This window comes from Nyctibius grandis, chromosome 4, assembly GCF_013368605.1.
Source record: "Nyctibius grandis isolate bNycGra1 chromosome 4, bNycGra1.pri, whole genome shotgun sequence".
Taxonomy (NCBI): domain Eukaryota; kingdom Metazoa; phylum Chordata; class Aves; order Nyctibiiformes; family Nyctibiidae; genus Nyctibius; species Nyctibius grandis.
This window is the reverse complement of record NC_090661.1, coordinates 86986881-87009684: the sequence shown is the minus strand read 5'-3', so window position 1 is coordinate 87009684 and position 22804 is coordinate 86986881. Positions and strand designations below refer to the sequence as shown.

Here is a 22804-nt window from a genome sequence, read left to right as displayed (position 1 = left end):
TAATATAATTCTACATAATATTTTGGTATACCAAAGTAGTAAATTTCACGATAGTTTATATTTTTTTCCCTCTTAATTTTTAGAACTTAAGTGTTTGGAAATGTTTTTAGCTTGCCTCCGTGTCAGTATATAATCACAAAATACCTACGGTCCTCAAAACTAGTTTAAGTGCTCCACCTTCAGTTGCGCTCTGGAACAACTACGTTTTACACAGAATAAATACTACAGGTCCTGCATTTAACAGGTTGAATTTAGTAGATCTCTTGAGAAATTATTAAAATATATATGCATAAGCAAAAATAAAGAAAAATTAAGGAAATACATGCAAAAATGTGAGAAGACCCTCTGTATTTTTTGGAGGCCTATAAATATTTTGTCTTAACATAAATACATGCAGTAGACTCCACTAAAATTAAACTAGGTAAAACTGACATGATAAGTAAAAAGAACTCTTTGCTCTAAGCTACCTCATGTCCAGCTTTACAGAAGTTTTCCCAGCTGCGGACCAGATGTAAAAAAACAAGTGGTGCACAGTACCACTGCAAAATATGTTTTTAAGTAGAGAGGAGAGGGGAAGATGGCAAGATGGAACAAAACGATTCCTATGAGGACAAAGCGTAGTTTTCATATGGTCACACGAGAACTATCCTAGCTTATTACTTTTGAAGCCAAGATGGAACTTGCTTCCTTTCTAAAATGATTAGATTTTGGGTAGCTGAGGAAGAACTTTTCTGGGGAAGGAAAGGTAATTGAAAGGCAACACATTCAGGAAGGAACGAGGATAAAGACATTAAGACACAGCACTGAGAAGACCCAGAAGACCTGGCTGAAGCACCATGGCGGGTTGTTCCACCATTGCCCGTGCCAGTCGCAGACAAGTCCCCCAGCTGGTGCACGGCCAGGCCCACGGGCCAGGCTCGCTCTCCCAGGCCGCTGGTAGCCACGGCCCTTTCTGCCCGAACAGCGCGTGAACTACAGCCTCGTGCAGGGTGGGGAGCGCCACCCGCCGGGAAGCAACACGAGGGGGCGCTCACCTGCCACCGCCCCTCCTCTACAACTGCCGTTTAACAACGCAACGGAAATCCCCTCGAAGGGAAAGTCAATTACAGCCTCGCAAAGGGGAAACAAACGCCGGCCCAGCCCTCCCGGAAGGGCCCAGCCGCCCTGGTCGGGAGGAGGCAGCCCCCGCCTCACAGCGGCCGCTCGCCAGCACGTGCGCGCGGGCACGAAAGCGAGGTGGAGAGAGGAACGGCCCCGTGGCATTGGCCGGACAGGTCACGCGGCCGCCCACGCCAGCCAATGGGGAGCCTCCGCTCAGGCACTCCGCGGAGAACTCGGCAGCGCCCCGCCGGCTGTTAACGGCCACCCGACGCCGGGCAGCTCGTACCCCGCCCCCCCCCCCAGCCCCCTCTAGCCAGCGCCTTCGCGGAAGCGTTCTTGAACCCCGCCCCTGCCTTGTATGTCCCACCGGCGCCGCCGTAGCCCTCGCTTTGGCTGTGAGGCGGCCCGGGTGGAAGTGACGATAGCGGAGGCGCGGGATTCAAACTCCCGGAAGCGGGGCTGGGCCGGGGCCGGCCGGAGCAGCAGCAACCGCCGGCGGGCAGAGGCCCCCTCCCTGCCGTGACACAGGCTGCTCACAGGCCCGTTTGCTCGCCGCGGCTCGGCCCGGCCCGAGAGCCGCCAGCAGGAGCCGGGAAGTGCTGCGCTGCCCGTGCTCGACTAAAGCTGTGTCAGAAGTCGTGTCCTGCCTGGTGGAAGGGATTGCTGTTCCGTTAACGCTACGGTTAGTTATTATAGGTGCTTAAAGATGAATTCTAAGACTGCCAAAGGTATAACTATTGGCAAGTGGGGCTTAAAGGCGGCTGGCTCCAGACCTGAGAGTGATCTCGAGAAGTATAAGCAGGAGAACGCTGCCCTGAGAAAATCAGTGGAGGAACTCGTGAAGGGGAAAAGCAAAATGACTGATCCGGAGAGGAACGGGCTCCTGGAGGTGAGGTGGATGTTTGTACTCGACCTAACGTTTGTGATGTACTAGTTGTGCACGGTTAACATGAGTCTGAGAATGTCCAACTCTGTAAGAAAGATGCCGATCTTTCCTCTTGAAACTTACTTTACTTTGATGTCACTATTGTTTTAGTTTGACATTTTTGTTCTCAAATATTTTTTAACGATGACTGAGCTAATCAAATTACAATCATCTGGCAAGGTTGTTCAATACAAAGACTTGAGACCAAAGGTGCCAGTTAGTCCATTAAGACCCGCCCTCACATGTCCAACTCTTTGGAACAGTTGGTCCCTGAGAATTATTTCGAGCATTGCCTGCAAAGAGCATTGTGTTTGCAAACAGTTGCCTAAGAATGTGCCAAAAAGCGCTGAGTATTTGTCTGAACTATATTCTGAAGCTCCCACTTGGCTATAGGTAAATAAAACTGTAATCAGTTCACCACATTATTCTTCCATTACAACCAAAGAGCAGAAACTAAGATGCTGCAATTTCCGTGCCTTGTCATCCATTCAAGATAAGCCTGTGGTTGCAGAGAAAGAAGTTCAAGCCTTAGTATGTGACCAAGTCACCTACTGTCAGGCTTCCCAGCAGGACTGGGAAAGTTTAAACGGACCTATCAAAGGATACAACTAATGGAGAGTAGGCACACTAATATTTCTAGGCTACTTCTTCTGACAATAAGGCTTTTCATGTGTCTGTGCTACAACATCAATTGAGAAGTGCTAGCCCAAGTACCAGCTATGGCTAGACAGCTCATGTACCGTTGTCACTAAATTTCTTGGCTCATTTCCTGTGTCTGGTGGAGTTTGCTGCTTGCTCAGTGTTGATTACTTAGTATTGAGTTCCTAGTTTACAGGTGGAAAATCACAGGCGGCATGTTTAGATATACTAGGTACTATTTGGTGTAAATATTTTAATTCTAGTGAGCACTGTGTGGTCTTCAACCACTTCCTTAAATGAGGCTCTCTAAAATTCAATTTCCTTCAGTTTCTCTATCATCTTCTAATGACTTGGTGTCAACATGTAGGATTTCAACATCAACCTTTCTCATGGAAAATGAAATGCTATCATAACAGAAGTTTACGCAGAGCCCTGAGGTATCTCAAATGCAGTACTAATGCTATGTAATAATTACCTGTGCTGGAGGCCTACTGAAAAGAGAGTGCCTGTTGGAAATATCTACTAAAGCACATTTTGAAACTAAAAGGCCAGATAATTTGGAAAACAGGATCCTTCTCCCGAATGCTTTATTATAATTCTTTTGTAACTTCACTTATTGTCATTTAGTTTGCAAGAAGGCTCTGCTGCTTCTCAAAAGCTACTAAATATGCTAACCAACACTAAGAAATGTATCACCAACTTCTTCACTGGAAGTGTTCAAGAGTTCTTGTACTGCTTGTGCTTTAAGGTTCATCTATTGTAGTGATCTGTATTCATATACAAAACTGAGTACTTACTAAGTCCGAAATTTGGTTCTTTGTGTTCTTTCCTTGTTTCATTACTTCAGACTGTTTTTACTATCACTTGAAATATTTCAGATGATCACTCTAGTATTGTCTGTTTTGAGTAAAAAGTAATATTCTCAGCTAATTAAAGGCTAAGAGAGAAACCTTCAAAGTTAGTATCTTCTCAAACTGTTGTAAACTTGCTAATGCATTTGTTGCATAGACTGACACTCACTTGTGTCACTTGTTTATTCTGTTTCATTTAGAAAATACTTTCCCTTGAAAAAGAAAATGCAAAACACAACCATCTTCTCGGAGAGAAGGACAAAGAAATCCAAAACCTGAAAGATAAGCTTAGATCCAAACCCAAGAATAGTGAAGTCTCCTTGTTACAAAGTCAACTAGAGGAAAAAACAAAGGAAGCAGAAAGGAAAGAACAGTTAGTTCGTTCTCTATCGGAAGAAATGAACCGGTTAAAATGTAATTTATCCACTGTTGCTGCCAAACGTTTCGAGCTTGAAAACAAAGCTGGTACTTCTCAGGCATCCCAGGTAAGCACTGAAGAAACATTGTAGTTGCAAATTCCAAGTCTAACCTGTAAACAGATTAGACTTGGAATTTGTGCCCATTAAGCACAGTCTCTGTTATAAAATAGGATGGATTCTTCATCATCTTACAAGTTGTATTGCATGCTGTAATATTCTTGTGTGAAGAGAGATGATATCCAGATTGAATGCTCAATGAAGAACAGTCAGGGAGCCCAACTTCAGGTAACACAGCTGGGGAGGGAATTCTTTAATGCTGTACTGCAAGGTCCCTTTTTCAAGCTCACACGCAGCTGGCATGACTAGTGGTACTACATGTAATGATCTACTGTTGCTTAAGCAGGTATTATGCCCTTCTTGGGTCTGTATGCTCAGTGATTAAACAGACTGAGAAGGCTCTTCTTACTGAAGAGACATGGGGCATTAATAACGGCAAACTGGTAACAACAGACGAGGAGAAGCCGAGGTACTCAACAACTTTTTTTGCGTCAGTGTTCACTGGCAACCTCTCTTCCCACACCTTTCAAGCGGATGGACCGCAAGACAGGGACTGGGGGAGCAAAGTCCCTCCCACTGTGAGAGAAGATCAGGTTTGTGACTGCCTGAGGAACCTGAACATACATAAGTCTATGGGACCTGACAAGATGCATCCCAGAGTCATGAAGGAACTGGCTGATGTAGTTGCCAATCTACTCTCAATGATATTTGAAAAGTCATGGCAGTCAGGTGAAGTCCTGGTGACTGGAAAAAGAGAAACATTGCACCCATTTTTAAAAAGGGTAGAAGGGAGGACCCTGGGAACTGCTGACCTGTCAGCCTCACCTCTATGCCTGGGAAGATCATGGAACAGATCCTCCTAGAAGCTATGCTAAGGCACATGGATGACAGGGAGGTGATTTGAGACAGCCAGCATGGCTTCACCAAGGGCAAGTTCTGCCTGACCAACCTAGTGGCCTTCTATGATGGAGTGGACAAGGGAAGAGCTACTGATGCCATCTGTCTGGACTTCTGTAAGGCCTTTGACATGGTCCCCCACAACATCCTTCTCTCTAAATTGAAGAGATATGGATTTGATGGATGGACTGTTCAATGGATGAGGAATTGGTTGGATGGTTGCATCCAGAGGGTAGTCAGGGTCAACAGCTCAATATCCAGATGGAGATCAGTAACAAATGGTGTCCCTGATATTAAACAAGTACTGTTTAGTATCTTCATCAGTGACATAGACAGTGGAATCAAGTGCACCCTCAGCAAGTTTGCAGATGACACCAAGCTGAGTGGTGCAGTTGACACACCTGTGGGACAGGATGCTGTCCAGAGGGACCTGGACAAGCTTGAGAAATGGGCCCATGTGAACCTCATGAGGTTCAGCAAGGCCAAGTGCAAGGTCCTGCACCTGGCTAAGGGAAACTCCCAGTATCAATACGGACTGGGGGATGAAGGGATTGAGAGCAGCTCTGTGGAGATGGACTTGGGGGTACTGGTGGATGAAAAGCTGGACATGAGCTGGCAATGTGCGCTCGCAGCCCAGAATGCCAACTGTATCCCCGTCCGCATCAAAAAAAGCGTGGCCAGCAGGTTGAGGGAGGTGATTCTGCCCCTCTACTCTGCTCTCATGAGACCCTACCTGGAGTACTGCATTCAGCTCTGGAGTTCTCAGCACAGGAAAGACAGGGAGCTGTTGGAGCAGATCCCAAGGAGGGCCACAAAAATGATCAGAGGGATGGAACATCTCTCCTATGAGGAAAGGCTGAGAAAGTTGGGGTTGCTCAGCCTGGAGAAGACACCAGGGAGACCTGATTGAGGCCTTTCAGTACTTAAAGGGGGCTTATAAGAAAGATGGGGACAAACTTTTTAGCAGGGTCTGTAGCGATAGAACAGGGAGTAATGGTTTTAAACTAAAACAGGCTAGACTTAAACAATTTCTTCTTTATATCTAGTCTATGATGAGAGTGGTGAAACACTGGAACAGGTTGCCCAGAGAGGTGGTAGATGCCCCGTCCCTGGAGACATTCAAGGTCAGGTTGGACGGGGCTTTGAGCAACCTAATGTAGTTGAAGACGTCCCTATTCATTGCAGGGAGGTTGGACTAGATGACCTTTAAAGGTCCTTTCCAACCCAAACTATTCTATGAGAATATCTTTCACTTCCCTGCTCTTATGAATCCTCATTTGCTCCTCGGTTGTTAAAACTAGTTGCCTGTACTTTACATGGCATCACACATGGTAAATACTTCAATGTGACAGAAGATAGGACAGGAATGATCAGTTGATTCTTTCATTTAAAATGGTTAATAGGTATGGTGCCAGGTACTTGGCAGCTTTTACAAATGCATTTAATTTTCTACAGTTGTTTTTCCACCCCTGCCTGTTCTAATGTTCCATGGAAAATGCAGTAGTATCTCAATAAGGAGCACAGGGAAATTGGTGTCTGAGAGGTGCCCGTAAGTCTTTTCCAGCTTTTGACCTGCAGATGGTGCCGGTTTCCCATGCTCTACAGGGAAGCTGAGTAATTTCAAGAAATCCAGCTTTAGCCAAATACATAGCAAAACATCTTAATCTACTAATTTTCAATGATAATACATATATGTGTCACTTCTAATAATGCAGGATCTTGGGAAATACTACTTTAAATGCAACGTGTTTATTTTCAATTTCAAGAGACACTGAACTTTGTCAGAGAATTTAAAATTTATGTTAATTCAACAGATTTCCATGATATTTTTGTCAATGAACTACCAAAATATCTTTTAGTTTAAAACCTGAATTTTCTTTTAAATTTTTGACTGATTTATCAACAGAGGACAACAAAATTTTACTGATGTTTTCACTGGATGTCTTGGAAAACTTGAAAACAAGTCTAGCAATGCTGCTTGAAACTGCTAGGTGGCATATGAGCAGCAGGTATACTCTGAAATGGAAACAACAGTTGTATGACAATTTTGAGAAAGTTTTTGCTGAGATAAGAGTTCTAACGTTTATGGAAATAGGAATCTGAGCAATTGTAGTGTCTCTAAATCCTATTTTTATTAGGAAGTGCTAAAGTTTAATGATTGCATTCAAAGATCTCCTGTGTTTTTTCAGCTATAAAGCTTGTTCTAAATCACGTTCCAAAAAACACAGGAAAACTCTGGAAAAATGTAGCTTGGATTTGGGTAGTAAGCTGCATTTTTATTTCCTTAGAGTTCCCTCTGACTTATATCTACACAATTTCAAAATCTTTCTCTCATGCAGTGAATAAACATGTCAGATTATGAAAGAAGTATAACTGTTTAACTGCTCTTTAGTTTTAGATGGGTCTAAAGAACTCTCCGACTCACACTTTAAGCACTCTATTGCGGATCAGGTCTCAGAAAACTAGTCAGTATGTCCTTATGGCTCCAGACAGGCTTGCATGGTTAACTAGTTGTTTATAATCCTCCTGTTATCCCAATGAAGTTGTCAAGGTCTCTAGCTTTCCCCAACAACTCCTATAGGTCTAGCTTATTGTCAAACGTACAAGGATACGAAAATAGAACAAACACCTTTTTTACGTATTTAAATAATACCCTAAATATCTTCATTTTTCAGAAGCTCTCCTGCACCCTTCACGTCTTCCAAGACAGCAGTTCAGCAGAAGACACATGATACTCTTCTTAGGAAATGTTTTAATGTACCTGTGAGTTGCAGAATTATAGAATAAATTAAACGTAAATCTTTGTCCTGTGTCTTCCAGGAGATTTTATATTAAATCTATGAAATGGTTTTCTATATAACTTAGATCCTTTTTTTTAAAAAAAAGAAAGACTATAAAGAACTTTAAACACAAAAGGCATATGTATGCATCTGTTTTCCATTTTTAAAATATTCTTATGCTATTTATATGAGATTAGTAGTTATACAGGACTAGCTTTACTCTTTCAACCATCTGTTTTAAAGAACACTAACAGGTTGTTCTTTGCAGGAAGCTGTAACAAACAGCACTGGATCACCAACTAATATTTATGAACTTGAAAAACAACTGAAAGATGTAAGTTTCATGTACAACATTGCAAATATAAATCATCTGTATCAAGATGCATAAGAATATAAATTATTGCCATATATTTTTTGGGGTAGTATGGGACCTCAGAGGTTATGTTTCCCTCTAGAATATAATATTTAAAATTATTTTGTGACAAGACAATAATTTAAATTAAAAAAAGACTTGCAAAAAGACAATATTTCCATCATCTTTGAAAAACCTTGCTTGGAACATCAGAACAAAGTGGTTCCTGACAAAACAGGAGCCCCAAGTAACCTGGTCTGACCTCAGAGCTGACACTGCCTGGGATAGCATGAGTTTAGATTAGAAACCTCCCGAGGTCCCTTCCAACCTGAATAATTCTATGATCCAATCAGATATAAAATCTATGTCCTTCTTACAAACTCTAAGTTGCAATGATACAGTTTTAGTTTATTCCATTTTCAACATCTGTTATTTTGTATTCTATTTTATATTTGAGATTGAAAGGTTAATTCTTCATAATCTGGGCATGACTCATGAAAGCCGTTTTATTTCAAGTCATTTTCCCATTCCAAGAAATGAGCCAATCGGTGTTTAATATTGCTGCAATTTTAACTTACGCTCAACAACCTGACTTATCTTTCCAAATGAAGATAGGTTTTATTTATTGTACAGAGAAGATTACTACAATTTGCAGCAGAATTAACTAATCTTTAAACTCTATAATATATAACTTTTAATTTTTAAGATGACTAATACTTCTAAAATCTGATAAATTACCAGAGGCTTTTTTGTCGTTCTTTGGTTCCTTTTCATGAAGGCTCTTGAGAAAAACCAACAGTGGCTACTTTATGACCAGCAACGTGAAGCATATGTCAGGGGACTGCTTGGACGGATCTTTGAACTTGAACAGAAGTCAGAAGTAGCTAGCCAACGAGAATCTAAAGAATTCAATTCAGAAGGTATTGACTTTATTTTTTCCGCACAAGTGATCCCAACCATAATTATCTATAGAAATTTGTTTTCCGAAAACAAATTATAGCACAATTAAACAAAATCAAGACTTTCTTCTCAACATTTTGGTTTCTTAATAGTAGAACTTGGTTACGTAAAATTTCTTTGCTTCCTGTTATCTATCTACATTACTCGACTGACAGTATTCCTTGTTCTTATCTACTTCAAAGATGGTTTTTAACAGCCTTGACACTCTATTAGCAACCTCTGCACGGTGTTGAGGCAAATATATGTGTGTCTCCCATCCTTCAAAGTACACTTTCAACCTACATAATGGAAGCATTAAGGATTTATATCTAGGTGTGGATGAGGTTTTTTAATTTTTTTGTTTCAAAATAAATATTATAAAAATGACTCAAGACTGCCACGTTGTTTACTCACCTGAACAGTTCTTACAGGGCATGAAAACCTGTGGTAGGTTTTGGCACTTATCCAAAAGAGTGTTTCACAATATGGATCTGGCCACCTCTAGCTCCCCTCTGTGCTATGTAGTTTTGCAATAACAAGCACCCTCTCAGTCCTGTGCATTCAGACTGACTTGAGTTGTGCTTGACCAGCATGTGGAATAAAACTAAAATCACATTGAACAGAAGAACCAGAAGGAGTTGGCTTGCTTTTCTTATTATCAAGTTATTAATTTCATATATGCTGCAACTGACCTGCGAGGTAAATTCACTAAATAGAACTAGCATCATCTGGAGTAAGGGTAGGCCCACAGATACTTACCACTTAGTAATTCATGTGCATTGGCTTGGTTTCTGTATTACTGCTTGAATCTTTACAGAAAACAGTAAAATATCGTAATCTTGTTTTGGTGCTGTTTAGAAATCTATGAAGAATATTTTAGAGGGAGGCAGACTGAAGTAGCTCACCAGGAAATGTAACTCTGTTACTGCAGTCAAAGCTTTGTCATCAGCGCAGCCAGGAGACTAGGAGTAAGGGTATAAGAAAGGTTCCCTTTTCAAGCAGCTAGAGAGTAGCAGAGATCCAAGTTTCGAAGAACCTAGCTATACAAGTTGAAAGTAGATAAGACAAATTCTTCTGAGGCAAAACTCTGTTATCTCTCTGAAGATCTCATCACCCTCTAAAGGAGTATTGCTAATGAGAAGGTAAGGCCTAGCTCATAGTCGAGGGGAGGGCGAACAGTCAAGCAAGAAACTTTACCTAGTAAATTACACTTCGAAGAATGAGGGTAAGCCTTCAACAGGAAAAGTATCGAAGTCAAGAAATTTGCAGTGTCAAAAAACAGCAAAGCCTGTGAAATTCTGCATTCCTTGTTCTGCATTTAGGTATGTTTTGTATTACTGCTGAATTTCTACAGACTGCCTCATTTTTTTTTTTTTCCTACTTACTAAGCTTTTATTGGGTAGACAAGCAGAAATTTTTCAAACTCTCATTTAAGTAACAGTCACTAGCCAAGAAGCAGGCATTTTTTTATTCGAAAAACTATCCTAGTCCCTTTTATTTGCAATTTAGAAGTAAATGATGGCATACAATCTGAAGAAGATAGTTTGCAAGAGACAATGGATAGTCTGGCTTTGGTCAACAGTGGTGAAGTAGAGCCCATCAGATCCCCAGGGTATCTCTGGAAAGGGAGTAATGCCAGAAACTTGGCTAAGGAGCCTAAATCTGGAAGTGAGAATCTAGTGTCCTTGGGCCTTGATTCTCAGGTGTCTGTATAATGCGTGAGGCCATATAAGAACTATGTGTGGGTCACAGAGCTTGTGTAGTCAGGGCAAAGGATATAATATTGCTATAAGGGTTAGTGAAGGAAGTGGCTGTAGCACAGAATACTGTATGCAAGCCAAGGTGCAGTTTTCCAGTAACTATAGTAACTATATTGGGAAGGAGACTTTACTGCATTAGAAGTATTGAAAGCTGTTTTAACTAAAGTTTGGTGCCAATCTGAGCTGTGTAATAGCCTAGAATGTCAATTTCTATCAATATGCCTTAAAATGCTGTCAAGGATTTGGTATTCTGATTTTTAAGTGATTTTTTTTTTTTCCTCTTCCCCACATTACTATCTCAATTATTTCTGATTCATTAAGGTCACCTACAAGAGGAAAAGCAAAAGTATTATGACCAGCTGTTACTAACTGCTAAGAGTGATCTTGAGACTGAAAGACGCACTATAACCCAGCTGAGATCTGAACTTAATGAATTCAAAAAGTATGAAGAAGCACAAAGAGAAATAATGAGTTTAAATGCCTTATTGCAGTCGCAACAGGTTGCTGAAATGAAGACTCTAGAAAATGAAAATAAAATGAAAGGAGAGACAGTGCAGAGACTAAAACAAGAAAATGAAACTATTAAAGGACAGCTCACAGAAGAAAAGAAAAAGTCTGAAGATCTTTTATGTCAGGTAAGTGGATGCATTTGGAGGTTTAAGATCATTAGCAAAGAATCAAGAGAGCTGAAAAGTCATACTTAATCAGAATGGACCATCACTCACTTGCTCTGGTAACTGTTCTTTATATATATCTAGACTCATGTCCTTGTGGTTAAAACTGAATTGTTTCTTTAATATATTGGTTGGAATCAAAATCCAAATGTTTGTGAAATTTTCTTGTTTAAACGAGGAACTTACTTGTTCACTTGTGTCCCACAGGACCAGGGAAATAAGAGGGAGAAGTGAGAGAATACTTAATTGATTCTAATCTAGTTCATCCTCAAGGTTAACAGTAAATGAGAACAGGAAAGGTAAAAATTTTAGTCCATACGGGCTATTTTATCATGTGGTCCTAACTATAGCATATCACTGATATTTGCTGTCACCTGGCTGCTACAAATACACATGTGGGCTTGTAGTTTCACACTTACTGGACAAGCAGCTGTGTCCCTGGATAGTGCCACCAGCCAACCATTGTGGCCATGCAGCTGGGTTGGTTTGTTCGTTGTGTTTTTCCATTCAGATGAGTTCCTGCATGTGGTTCTCTGTATGATGCCATGGATAATAACTATGCAGGCACACCTGAGCACTAGAAAGCAATAGCCAGATAAGCAAGGGAAGGGATGGACCTTAAGTTGTCACCGTCTTGAAGATGGCTATGGTAGAAACCACTGAGAAGAGTTCTGTAACTCCCTATAAAGCCTAAGAAGTGCCTGTCAGGCAGGCTATTCAGTATGTGTGGTTCATGCTGTTGCCAGATCTGTTCTGTTGCTTTCGCATCAGATTCTAATTGTTCGGAGGGCTTGCCCATCTCTGAGAGTACCGCGATGACTTCAAGAAAATAATTCTGTTCATCTGTGAAGTTCTTAATTCTTCCTTCCTTCTTTTTTTGAGCCCAATGACTAACCACTCTGGCTGATCAGAGATGGGGGAAGACATGTATGTGTTATATGTTTGTACTTAAAAATATTCAGTGCTTACTTCCTTTTGTTTGGAATACTCATGAGGACTTTGCCACTTTCCCTACATGGAGATTTACAGTGGTGTCTTGGAATATTCCTATCAGCATGGTGACACTAACAAAAAAAAAAAAAAAAAAAAAATCTGTTGTTTATTCTGGACATGAAATCATGACCACATAGCTGCTGAAGAGAAACTGGAAAGTCCTCCTTGAAAGACTGTCCTCAGGGCATCCAAGTAAGATAGACTTGCTACTTGGAGAAGTTTGTGGTCAACAACAAAGCAATGTAGAACTGAAATTTGAAATATGAGAATAAATTTTACTAGGCACCAAAGTAGGCTAAAACCGGAACAACAGTTTAGCTTTTTAAACACAGGCTGGTTCTCACTGGTTAATAATAATTAAAAGGTGGTGTGTTTTTTTTTTTTTTTGTAGCCAAACAGCAGCATTCACTGTAAAAGTTGATACATGCTGATAACAGAGGATATTTTTACTTTTTTTTTTTACGTTTACTTAATCCATTATAGTATAGTACTTTCTGAGTCTTAAACTTGTTCTTTTCTATTTTAAAAAAAAAAGTCACACTGCTTGTTTTTCTTTTAACATCATAGCATGTTAGTGTAAACATACGTTTTGTGTGTATATTTTTGTCTGCATCCTAGCAATTGCCCAGGAAAGTTCAGTTTGATTTTTTTTATTTTTTTTTTTTTTTGAACTATAACATCATCCTGCATTCCGCCTGCTCAATGCAACGATAATGTTTCCCTGGGGTTTTCCCCAGAGAATTAGAAATATTTGAATTGGGTTTGGCTGTTGCATAACAGGCATAGGTTTTTCTGTTAGCATTGGAATATAAATGTTTACTTTCATTGATTCGTTATTTGTTAAGCTTATTAACTGTTGTATATGAAAGTTTTGTTACAAGTGTTTTTCTGCCTTGTAGGTGCAACTTCTTCGTAAATCATTGCTCAAACAGCAGGAGGAACACACTAGGATAGCTTTGTTGGAACAACAGGTACTGAATTATATGCTAAGGTGCTGATACTTAATCTGTATTATGCACAAAGGCTTTCTAGACTAACTTTTCAAATTTAAGAATGAGTACCATATTAAATAAAGTAATATTAGACATGAATATTCAACTGTGAATAATCTCTTGACGCTTCTAAAAATTTTGACATGTCTGTCAAGAGGAAAATTCATAACCTTTTACAGGTAAGAGGGTGTGATCAAACCTGATACTATTTTCTCCGTAATCACTTGTTCAACTGTGCAGCCTCAGATTAGGTATGGGAAACATCCTAAAACCAATAAGCTCATTTAAGTTTTATAATATACTCTTGATAAAGTTATACAAGTAATCGCATTGCTGTCTTTTCCATTTTTTTTATTTCTTCCAAGTATATTCTTACAGATCTAATTTATATTATTGGAAGAAAAAAAAAGTTATATTTATTTGCTAAGCTTGGGTGTACAGTGTTACCCATAGTTTCTCTCCAAATTGTCTTGTTACAAGAAAGATCCTGGAGTAGAAACTGGCATCTTTAATGAGAACTTGCACTATATGCTTTTTATAAAATGTTCAGTTTAAGATTGCAAGACAGCTTGAAATACCCTCCAACAAAAATAACTTCAAACTCCACCTCTGCTAAGGGAGATCTTCGTAATTGGGCATGTATGAATTTCACTGTAGTGAAAGCAACAAGTGACTTTTTTTTTTTTTAAAAAATCCCATTTTAGGATATGATAGCAGACTAAAACTTCCTTTAAATATATAAAGGGGAAATATTTCTCTCTCTCTCTCCCCCTCCCCAGTTCTTAATAATTCTGACTTTAATTCTTTAATTTTCACTTTGGGGTGTTGCCAGATCCAGATATGCACCACAGACTTTGAGAATGAAAAGCTTGATCGCCAGAACTTGCAGCATCAGTTAAACAAAGTCCTTAAGGAACTGCACAAGGCCAGGGAGCAAATAACCCGTCTGGAACATCTGGTATGTACTGAATAACTTGCAGGTGAATTTAGTGAGGGATTTTGCATAAATGTATATCTCTTCACTTTGGGATCTTATTTTAAGCGTAGTGAGTCTTCTGTTAATGTCACCAGATATTCACTGTAGGCTGTAATATCCTTTAGGTATGTAGCCCCAAGGTGCAGAACCCTGTGTCAACTAGTGAGGCATCACTTTTCTCTACACCATGCACAGAGAACTAGTACTGCAGAAGGAGGTCCAGAACAGTCAGGTTCCTGAGCAGGGAACATAACTGTATTTTGTATCACAATGTATATCTAGTTTTGTCTGTTGCACAATGACAAAGCTGCAGTATGCTTCTACTCAGACTTACGGCTAGTGAACAGGACACAATCCTTAAATACAGAAGTTGAATTCTTCCCCCACCTCCATCTGATACAGGATGGGTGGGTCATTAAAACCTGGGGTTTTCATTTCCAAAAATGAAATGTCCCTACTACAATGAAAAAGGACATTTGTTGTATTGTGAGGGCCATGGTCTGTTTGCTGCTTATTATATAAGCCCAAAGAAAGCCACCTAGATTTGAGCCCTAGTCTTAATAGAGAAATTTGTAGGGAAGGATTAAGTATTAAGCAAGCCATTGATCTGTTTTGCTGTGTCATATCCAGGACTGCCCTGGTCTTCAGCAGAAATGCATTTTGACTGTTGGTGCTTTTGGAACTCTACGATAAGGTATCTTGTAAGATTAGGTGATAGCTGAATAGGAGTGTCAAAACTGCATTTCTGGACTCACTTAAATGAGGTTCAAAATGGAAGTCAGATATTTGTGTCCTTCATTAGATCAGGTCTGGGGCTGCTCTGCTTTTTACAAAGAAGATAAATGCAAAAGCTCCTAAGAAGTTGTAGATGAAAGGAATCCTTCTGTGACTCTGGCAAACTGCTCTTCCTCTTAGTTGTATGCAACTTGGAAGTATTTTCTCAACTGAGGAAGGGAATGGAATGAATTCTGAGATACTTCTGTTCATTCATGCATTGCCCCTGGAAGAGCCTTGCTTGCTATGATTGGCATTGCTGCTGCTGCCAGGGGAGGCCACTGGAAAACCTTCTGTCTGCTGGGAGTAAAGCAGAAGTTTGGGCAGAGCAGGGAAGTTACAGCTTTGAGTTCCTCTGTGCTAAGAAGCTGGAGGAGTAGCTGTCAAATAGACAACTGGGTGTCTTTTACAGTTAGGGACAGCCTTCACACACAGAAACTTCATGCAGGAGATCAGGAGGAGAAGAGAAAATTACGGCAGTTTTTGGGAAGGTAACTAGGCAGCATCCTACATAGAGGGGACTGAGGCATCATTTTATTAAGGAAAGATAGTGTGTGAGTGGCTAGGAGGATGGTTGGGGAAGGATTCCCAGACAGACATTGTGGCAAATCTGTCTTAAATAGTCTGCAGAAAAGCTACCTGCAATCTAATTTAAATGTGGTGTTAGAATTGTACAATAGGCCCTCTGTTATTAACACAAGTAGCATAACTGCATTTAGCTATCTTTAAAATTCTACCTGTAGTGCTATAACACACACAGGGCTTGTGTGCTATCAAACCTTAAAATTTTTTCCTGCAGTATTTGATCAGCACGTGCATGCCCCAGTCTCACACTAAAGCGTCCTCCTTTTCCAGAAACTCCAGGAATCTGGACGTATGGAACCACAAGAAGATTTGCAAGCTGCGTTTGAAGAGAAGCTGACCACGTATGACAGAAGTCCTTCCCTGAAACATTCAAGCCTTCTTGATGAAAGTTTTCTCGAGTGCCCCAGATGTAAAGTGCAGTATGCAACAAGCCAGCATAGAGAATTACTAGCACATATTGACTTCTGTACAGCTTGAGCTCCAAGTGGACTTACTATATTTGCTTTATACGCACTGCCAATTTGCTCTTCTCTTTTTAAAGCTTTTTTTCTTAAGGTTGTATACAGGACTACTAGTTTTATAATTTAGTTCCACAAAAACATTATAGTAATTTATTTGGCCTCAAATATTTTACCTGACATTTTTGCAAAAAACAGTTACTGCATTTTTGGTTGCAAATGGAAATATTTTTAGAATTAGGAATATCTTAAACTAGTAAACTACTGACTTATTTTTTTGCACTATTAAAAATGAGGACAGTAAAAACACACCTATTGTGTCAGACTTTATTTTAATGTTTGGCATATCCAGTTCTTGGTTGGTAAATCCTGATGACTGTGTTTGTACCTGAACTGACAGTAATAGCTGCAAAAGATTTTTTTGGCCCCAGCAGGTGCACTATATATATACATGGTGTGTGTGTATATGTATAGTGTATATATACACATATTTTATATCACATACATGTGTAATGTATCACCATCTTGATACATTAAAACTCAGGAAGGTCATGGTAAGAGGTCTCTGCTGCTTAAGGTTCATGTTGAAAACATCAATCGTAAGTAGCTTGTTTTCCTGAACCACAGTCAGGGGTGACTTAGAGCTCATATAAAAATGCTGACCAAGGTTTAAGCTCTTCCCAAATGATTTGCAATCACAGTATTATTTTCCTCTAGCACCTGCTGTAAACCTGGATCTGTTGCTAGTATTTTGCTCCTTGCACCTGTAGTTAAGTCCAACAAGCAGTTTCTTCCACAAAAATTATTAACGTGAGGAAACTTTACAAAGATACAGTAGTTAAGATTAATGTGCTGCTTTTACAAGTTCATGGTTTGCTGAGGACTGTGAAATACCCAAGGTCTCTCTTTCTCTGGTACACTGATCTGATTGCTAGCTAGTATCAGCTTTTTCCATCATGCTTTGCTGCAAAACGGCATGCGTTTATCCCATAATGTTTACCCTAACCTCTGATGGTTAAACATTATTCTTAAATATGAGGGTGTTTTCCAAGTTGTTTTCAATAACTATTGTACTATCAAGTGATGTTGTTATCTATTAAATCCAGTGTTTGCGAGACGGAAAGAAAATGTTAAAAGCTATTATCTTTATATCTGAAATATCTTTGCCAAATCGATTGCATTAGCCACTATTTATCCACTTTTCAATTTCACTGACCATGTCTTAGGCTAATCTTTGTTTGACAATTGGCTCAATTATAGCAACAGGTTTTCTGACCAAAGATAGGATGAACTAATGAGTAAAAGAGAAATTATGCTGCAGAATCTCAAGGTTTTGCTATGAGGGAAGCTGTCTTAATTTCATGTCTGTCTTTCTGAACATCTTTTAAATTCAGGATAATAACTGTGCTTTTCATTGCAGCCTAATAATTTTAATCTCTAATTAAACTACTTTTGGAAGTTTAAGTTAGTTGTCTTTTAAGAACACATTAATCAGCTAGTATTCTATTCCCAGTTGCATACTCAGCATAGTTTCTGCAAAAGGAAATTCTGATCTTTTATGTATTATAGATGAAATACGTTTGCTTGCTACAGGCCAGCAGTCTTCTCTTCAGTAGTTCTAAGGCTTTCTTAAATTAGTATAAAACACTTTCTCATTAGAAGCTGGTACTGTAAAGGGAGACTCATGAAGTTGAGAATGTGATAACCTATAAAAAGTTTTGTTCATTCCAGCACCTCTTCTGACCTTTAACAATGCATTTAGTCCTGCTTGCTAAATATTACACCTAAGCACAAAAAAAACCTTAGTGATAAACTTATACACAACATCTGTGTGGTATATGTTGAAAAATACCAAAATGACATTCTAGTGCATCAAAAGACCTATTTTGAAGGCAGAACCACAAATACTGTCATCACTTATGTGACTAAAACCAACTATAAAACTCCAACTCCATTAAGCATGCAGATCCATATCGCTGCTTTTTTTCACTCTTCAGAAGCTAAGAAGGAATCTAAGACTGAAAATTATTTTTTATCCTAAAAGTAAATGAACGAGAAAAATGACTGCTACTCCTCTCTCTAGTTATATGTAGGAAAGAGGTGTTTGTGCCAAATGAGCTCATCTTAATGCTGAGATTTAGCTGTAAGTTTAGTTCTTTGGAAGGCAGGAAGTAATTAAAAAAAAACCAGCCCAAACCTGTTATTCCAAGCACTCGGTATTTACAATTTAAGTAGTCTTTTTTCTGAGTTATGTCCATTTCAAGTAATTGAATTTTAACCTAGCAGGAGTTCTGTGACGTCTGCCTCATTTGAAGACGTTGGTCTAGGGAAGCTTCTGGATTAATACAAGGGTTCACCAATACTAGTATTTATAAATCCTGGCTTTCACATACAGTGTTCTTTGTAAATGTGCAATGTGGTGTGGTTGGAAAGACAGCTAACCTGTGCATAACAACTAACTTTTTTTACACAAGGAGAGCTTCTTGTGAAATAACAGCTGAAAGATGGCTTTGTTATTTTTCTTATTAGAAGTTGATCCATTTGATATAATTTACCTGCTTGTGCAGTGTTCTCTCTTACTCTTGGTTTTGATAACCATCTTTCACACAGTTATTTGCCATGTGCCAATAACTGTACTACAGATGATTAGGCAAACTATACAATAAAGCACTTACATTTAACTACACAGATAAAAAGTGGCAGGAAGCGTAGTGCTGGTTATGCTGTAAAAGAATCACGCTGAACAGCACAAATATTTAGAGACAACAGGATGTCACTGTTCACCTGGCAAAGAACACTAAAGTAAACGGTGCAGTGTCTTCAAGAGAACTAGGGGGAATATTGCTCTCCTGGTATCTCCGTAACAAAGCAAAGAGAGGTGGGAGTTTACATGCAATGAAAATGTAGCAGTAGAGGAGCTCTAGGCATTTCCATTTTAATCTGGCAATCAACCTGTCTGTTAGTTTCCATATCTTGTAAGCTGATTGAACTGTTAAGATCACAGTAACACTTGTGGCTATGGTTTTACCTCAGAAATGATAAGCAATTATCTCTATCCTACAAGAAAGATACAGTATATATAGTAATACAAGCTACATTACATACAGTGGGACTATGCAACTCAAAATACTACTTGCAGCATTTCTAAATCTTTGCCTTTCTCTAATTTGGAAAATGTGACAGAATTAGGTAGCCAAGTGGTACTCCCTGCAGTAAGGGATGGTCCTGCTGAAAGTCCCTGGGTGTTAAAAATATGGCCATATTGTCAGTTTGGGAGTCTGTTTGGGTTATTTTCAAGGCAGCCATCCAGAGAAAGGCAGTTGCATACCTCCCAGGGACGGGCAGTGCAGGACCCCTCTGAAGTCACCTGCACAGCGAGCAATTGTGTTGGAGAACTCTGCAGTGTAGGTGGGATTTTAAAAGGTGAGGAAGGAAATAAAAGTGCGGTTCCTAACAAGGAAGAAGAGAAGCCAAAGAATTTTAGACCAAATCAACCTAACTTCAGTTCAAGGAGGTCCCTTCCAATCCTTAACATTCTGTGATTCCCAAAAAAAACCCACTGGTAGAGAACTGGCAGTGGGAGTCATGTCACATGTCCCCAGTTTTCTTAACTGAGCAAGTGCTGTGAATAGGGAAAAAGCGAAAGATGTGCTAACGTAGACCTTTTGTTTCAAACGCCAGTTTCATAGCAATGTAGGGAAATACAATTATTTCCCCTAGTCTATACAATGGGCGGCACAACTGGCCAAAAAGCTGCATTACATAATTAAGTATCAATAATTTATAGCCCTAAGAACATAAGTACAGCAAAAAAACGCATCTTTGTTCTGACCCACATGGCCAGAACATATAGTGTCTCTGACAAGCAGCCTAAAGCGGATGCCTAGGGTATAGCCTAAGGATAGGGGATGCATGTGTAGGATCTTCTAATAATCTCAAGCTTTAAGAGCCAGATGTGGTTCCCATGTGTTAGTACCTCTCAATGGATTTCTCTTCTAGCCTCCCATTAAGCCCATTTTAAAACATGAAATGATGAACTAAGAATAATGTATCAGACAATGCCATGGTAGCCTGATTCCAAAACTATTTATATTTTCATAGGTGATGCAGATGCTACTGGAGAGTACACATAAAATCTGAGACACTCCAAGGTAGGAACTGAGAGCTCTTTCAAGGACAGCAGCAATTTTCAATTTATCAACACCAATGATCGGAAATAAATAGGATGAAGTACTACATGTAGGAATAATCAACAGCCAAACCCAAAAATAAATAGTATGACAGTGTATCAGCTCCTCCAGAAAGTTTCTTGGGTTTACAGTAAACAGAAACTTGAACATGACTCAATATCCCACCTGCATGACTTTGCAACAGTTTTACATGATGAATAAACAGACTTTTACATGTTTTACACATAAGCTTTCTAGTCAATACAGATGAGACTTTTAGCTGGAATACTGTATTCAATTTTGAGTATTGTACTTCAAGAATGATTTAGACTAATGTGAATGTAGTAGAAGTCTTTCAGACTTCTGATTAAATTCATGAAAGAATCAGGGTTATGCAGTCTAGAACAGACCATGAAGAAAAATGACAAAATTTCATATAGAGGAAAGAAATAAAGTCTTCCTATGCTCAGTGAGGAGAGTAACAAGCTCAAAATTGCAACAGGAGAAATGCTGACATAAGGACAATCTTTCTGGTGGTTGGAATAGATGAGCAGTGAAACACATCGCTTCTGGAGGCTGCAAAATCTCCACCACTGGAGATTTACAGGGACACTTATGTAACTATTTAAACCATTCCTGACAGGTGAGTCTGCCTTGGGTCAGGGACATCAACCAGATGATTTCTCACAGTCCCTTGAAGCCCTATTTTTAATGACACGTGTAGACCTGCAAACAACACACCACAAGATTTAAATAAAAAAAAAAGGAGGTAACACAATGGTTGTTTTGCGCTGACTCTTCATGTTATTTCACTTAAGGAAAAATTAGTAGCTACCACACCAGAAGTCAGTATAACAGTGTAACTTCACCTTGTTTCTCAACTGGAAAATTATTGGCATTCCTATGTCTGTATAAACTTCTAGTCCGAGAAGACAAAGTAATTTAGAATCAATATTTGCACTCATGCATCTCAGCCCCACTGGAAAACAAGACAAGCGACACAAGTGCAACTTGATGTCACTTAATTCCCTAGTGTTGGGAAGTCCCTCGTTCCCACATTGTTTTAACAAACAGCACTGTGGTGTCCAGTTCTTCGGCATTTGGGGAGTCTGGGCTCCCCTCCATAGGGTGCCCAGGATCAGGATTCAGGAAGCCAGCGAATTGAGTGGGAGCTACTGAAGCCAGCCAGTGAGAAACGTGACTCCTCAAGAAAGGCTAGGTGTGCAGAAAGGAGGTGCTGTTGAGGATTCACAGATGTGAATTCACTTCTAGCATTGGCTCCTATGACAAGTGAGTCTCTTAAAAAAAAAAAAAAAAAGCAGTTTTCAAACAGGACACATACCCATGAAGTGAGACCTCCCCTTACACCCAGTCCCCCTTCAGACCTGGAACAGAGCTCTCCACTAGCAGTCAGGGACATATACTCATTTTGCTATCTCTCTGACCAACCAAAAGTTTTAAGTATTTCCTACTGAATTAATAGTTTCAAGAGAGAGAACAAGATAAGGTGTCTCAGAATATCCTGTAAGAAACAAGCGTGGGACTTTATCATAGTGATATCCAGATGGCTTCTTGACAGAAGTGCAACCAGATTTAATTTCCCTGATCAACTCAAAACTGGTGAATGAGCACTCTGCATCAGCAAAAGTGCAAGTTTTATCAATGTAACAAGTGTGATCTGGTCAGTATTATCTCATTCAATTAGACAGAAAACTATACAGCCTAATTTAGGCCTTTGTGCTTTCTGGACACGGTTTATGAGAAGCTCTAAGTCACATCTCTTTAATCATCTCAAATTATAATGCAACCAGACCCGAAACAGCCACTGATAATGAAAAACATGAACATGGGAAATAACATGATTTAGCATTACACTTGGGAAGTCAGAAGGGTTTACAGCAGAATTCAAAGCATTTTCTATACTTTCTCACTGGTGTTGCAAGAATGATTTTTCTGTTTCTCCAGCCCTAGTTTAATGCTGGCTAAGCACAAGCCTTGCCTTCCAATGCAGACAGATTTTCTTTGCAGCAGACAGGCACTCTGTAGACCTTATTTCAGAAATACTTGACTTTTAAAAGTAAAGCTTTTATCCCAGTTCTGACCTGAAGAACCCCCGTTGCTCCCAACAAGATACTCTTCTAAGATGAGACATAAGGGAAAGAAAACAAGCCAATTCTCCTTAAACTTCAGGAATAAGAGCATTCTCTAATCACTGGGTTCTTGAATATGAGGGAAAAGGATGATGTCTGTGATCTCTGCACTGTGTGCAGCCCGGCGGACCAATGTGTTGAGGGAATGTCTGAGTACGTCTCATGAGCAAGAGAGGCCAGTGACAAGTTTTGTTTGTAAATCCTTCTGAGGCACACCATAGTATTTGCTTTGATGGCTCTGCATCAAAGCTCATCAGCAGGAATGTAACTAACTTTATGCACATCTGAAAGTTAGCAAAGGTCTAGTGGCACT

General features: G+C 39.7%; 1 protein-coding gene across 1 annotated transcript; it reads left to right on the top strand.

The window, feature by feature from the left end:
• The first annotated feature begins 1807 nt into the window (after nucleotides 1-1807).
• CEP55 (centrosomal protein 55) lies at nucleotides 1808-16191 on the top strand. Its single transcript, XM_068399615.1, has 8 exons — nucleotides 1808-1990; nucleotides 3717-4001; nucleotides 7938-8003; nucleotides 8800-8941; nucleotides 11042-11355; nucleotides 13287-13358; nucleotides 14212-14337; nucleotides 15985-16191. Exons 1-8 carry the CDS (start codon nucleotides 1808-1810, stop codon nucleotides 16189-16191), a joined length of 1395 nt encoding a protein of 464 aa, XP_068255716.1.
• Nucleotides 16192-22804: the final 6613 nt, after the last annotated feature.

Excerpts from the sequence above, each read along its gene's own strand:
- CEP55 (XM_068399615.1), top strand. The coding sequence starts at position 1,808 with ATGAATTCTAAGACTGCCAAAGGTATAACTATTGGCAAGTGGGGCTTA. Across the intron at positions 1,991-3,716 it reads AGAGGAACGGGCTCCTGGAG|AAAATACTTTCCCTTGAAAA; the intron begins GTGAGGTGGATG and ends TGTTTCATTTAG. Across the intron at positions 14,338-15,984 it reads TAACCCGTCTGGAACATCTG|AAACTCCAGGAATCTGGACG; the intron begins GTATGTACTGAA and ends CTCCTTTTCCAG.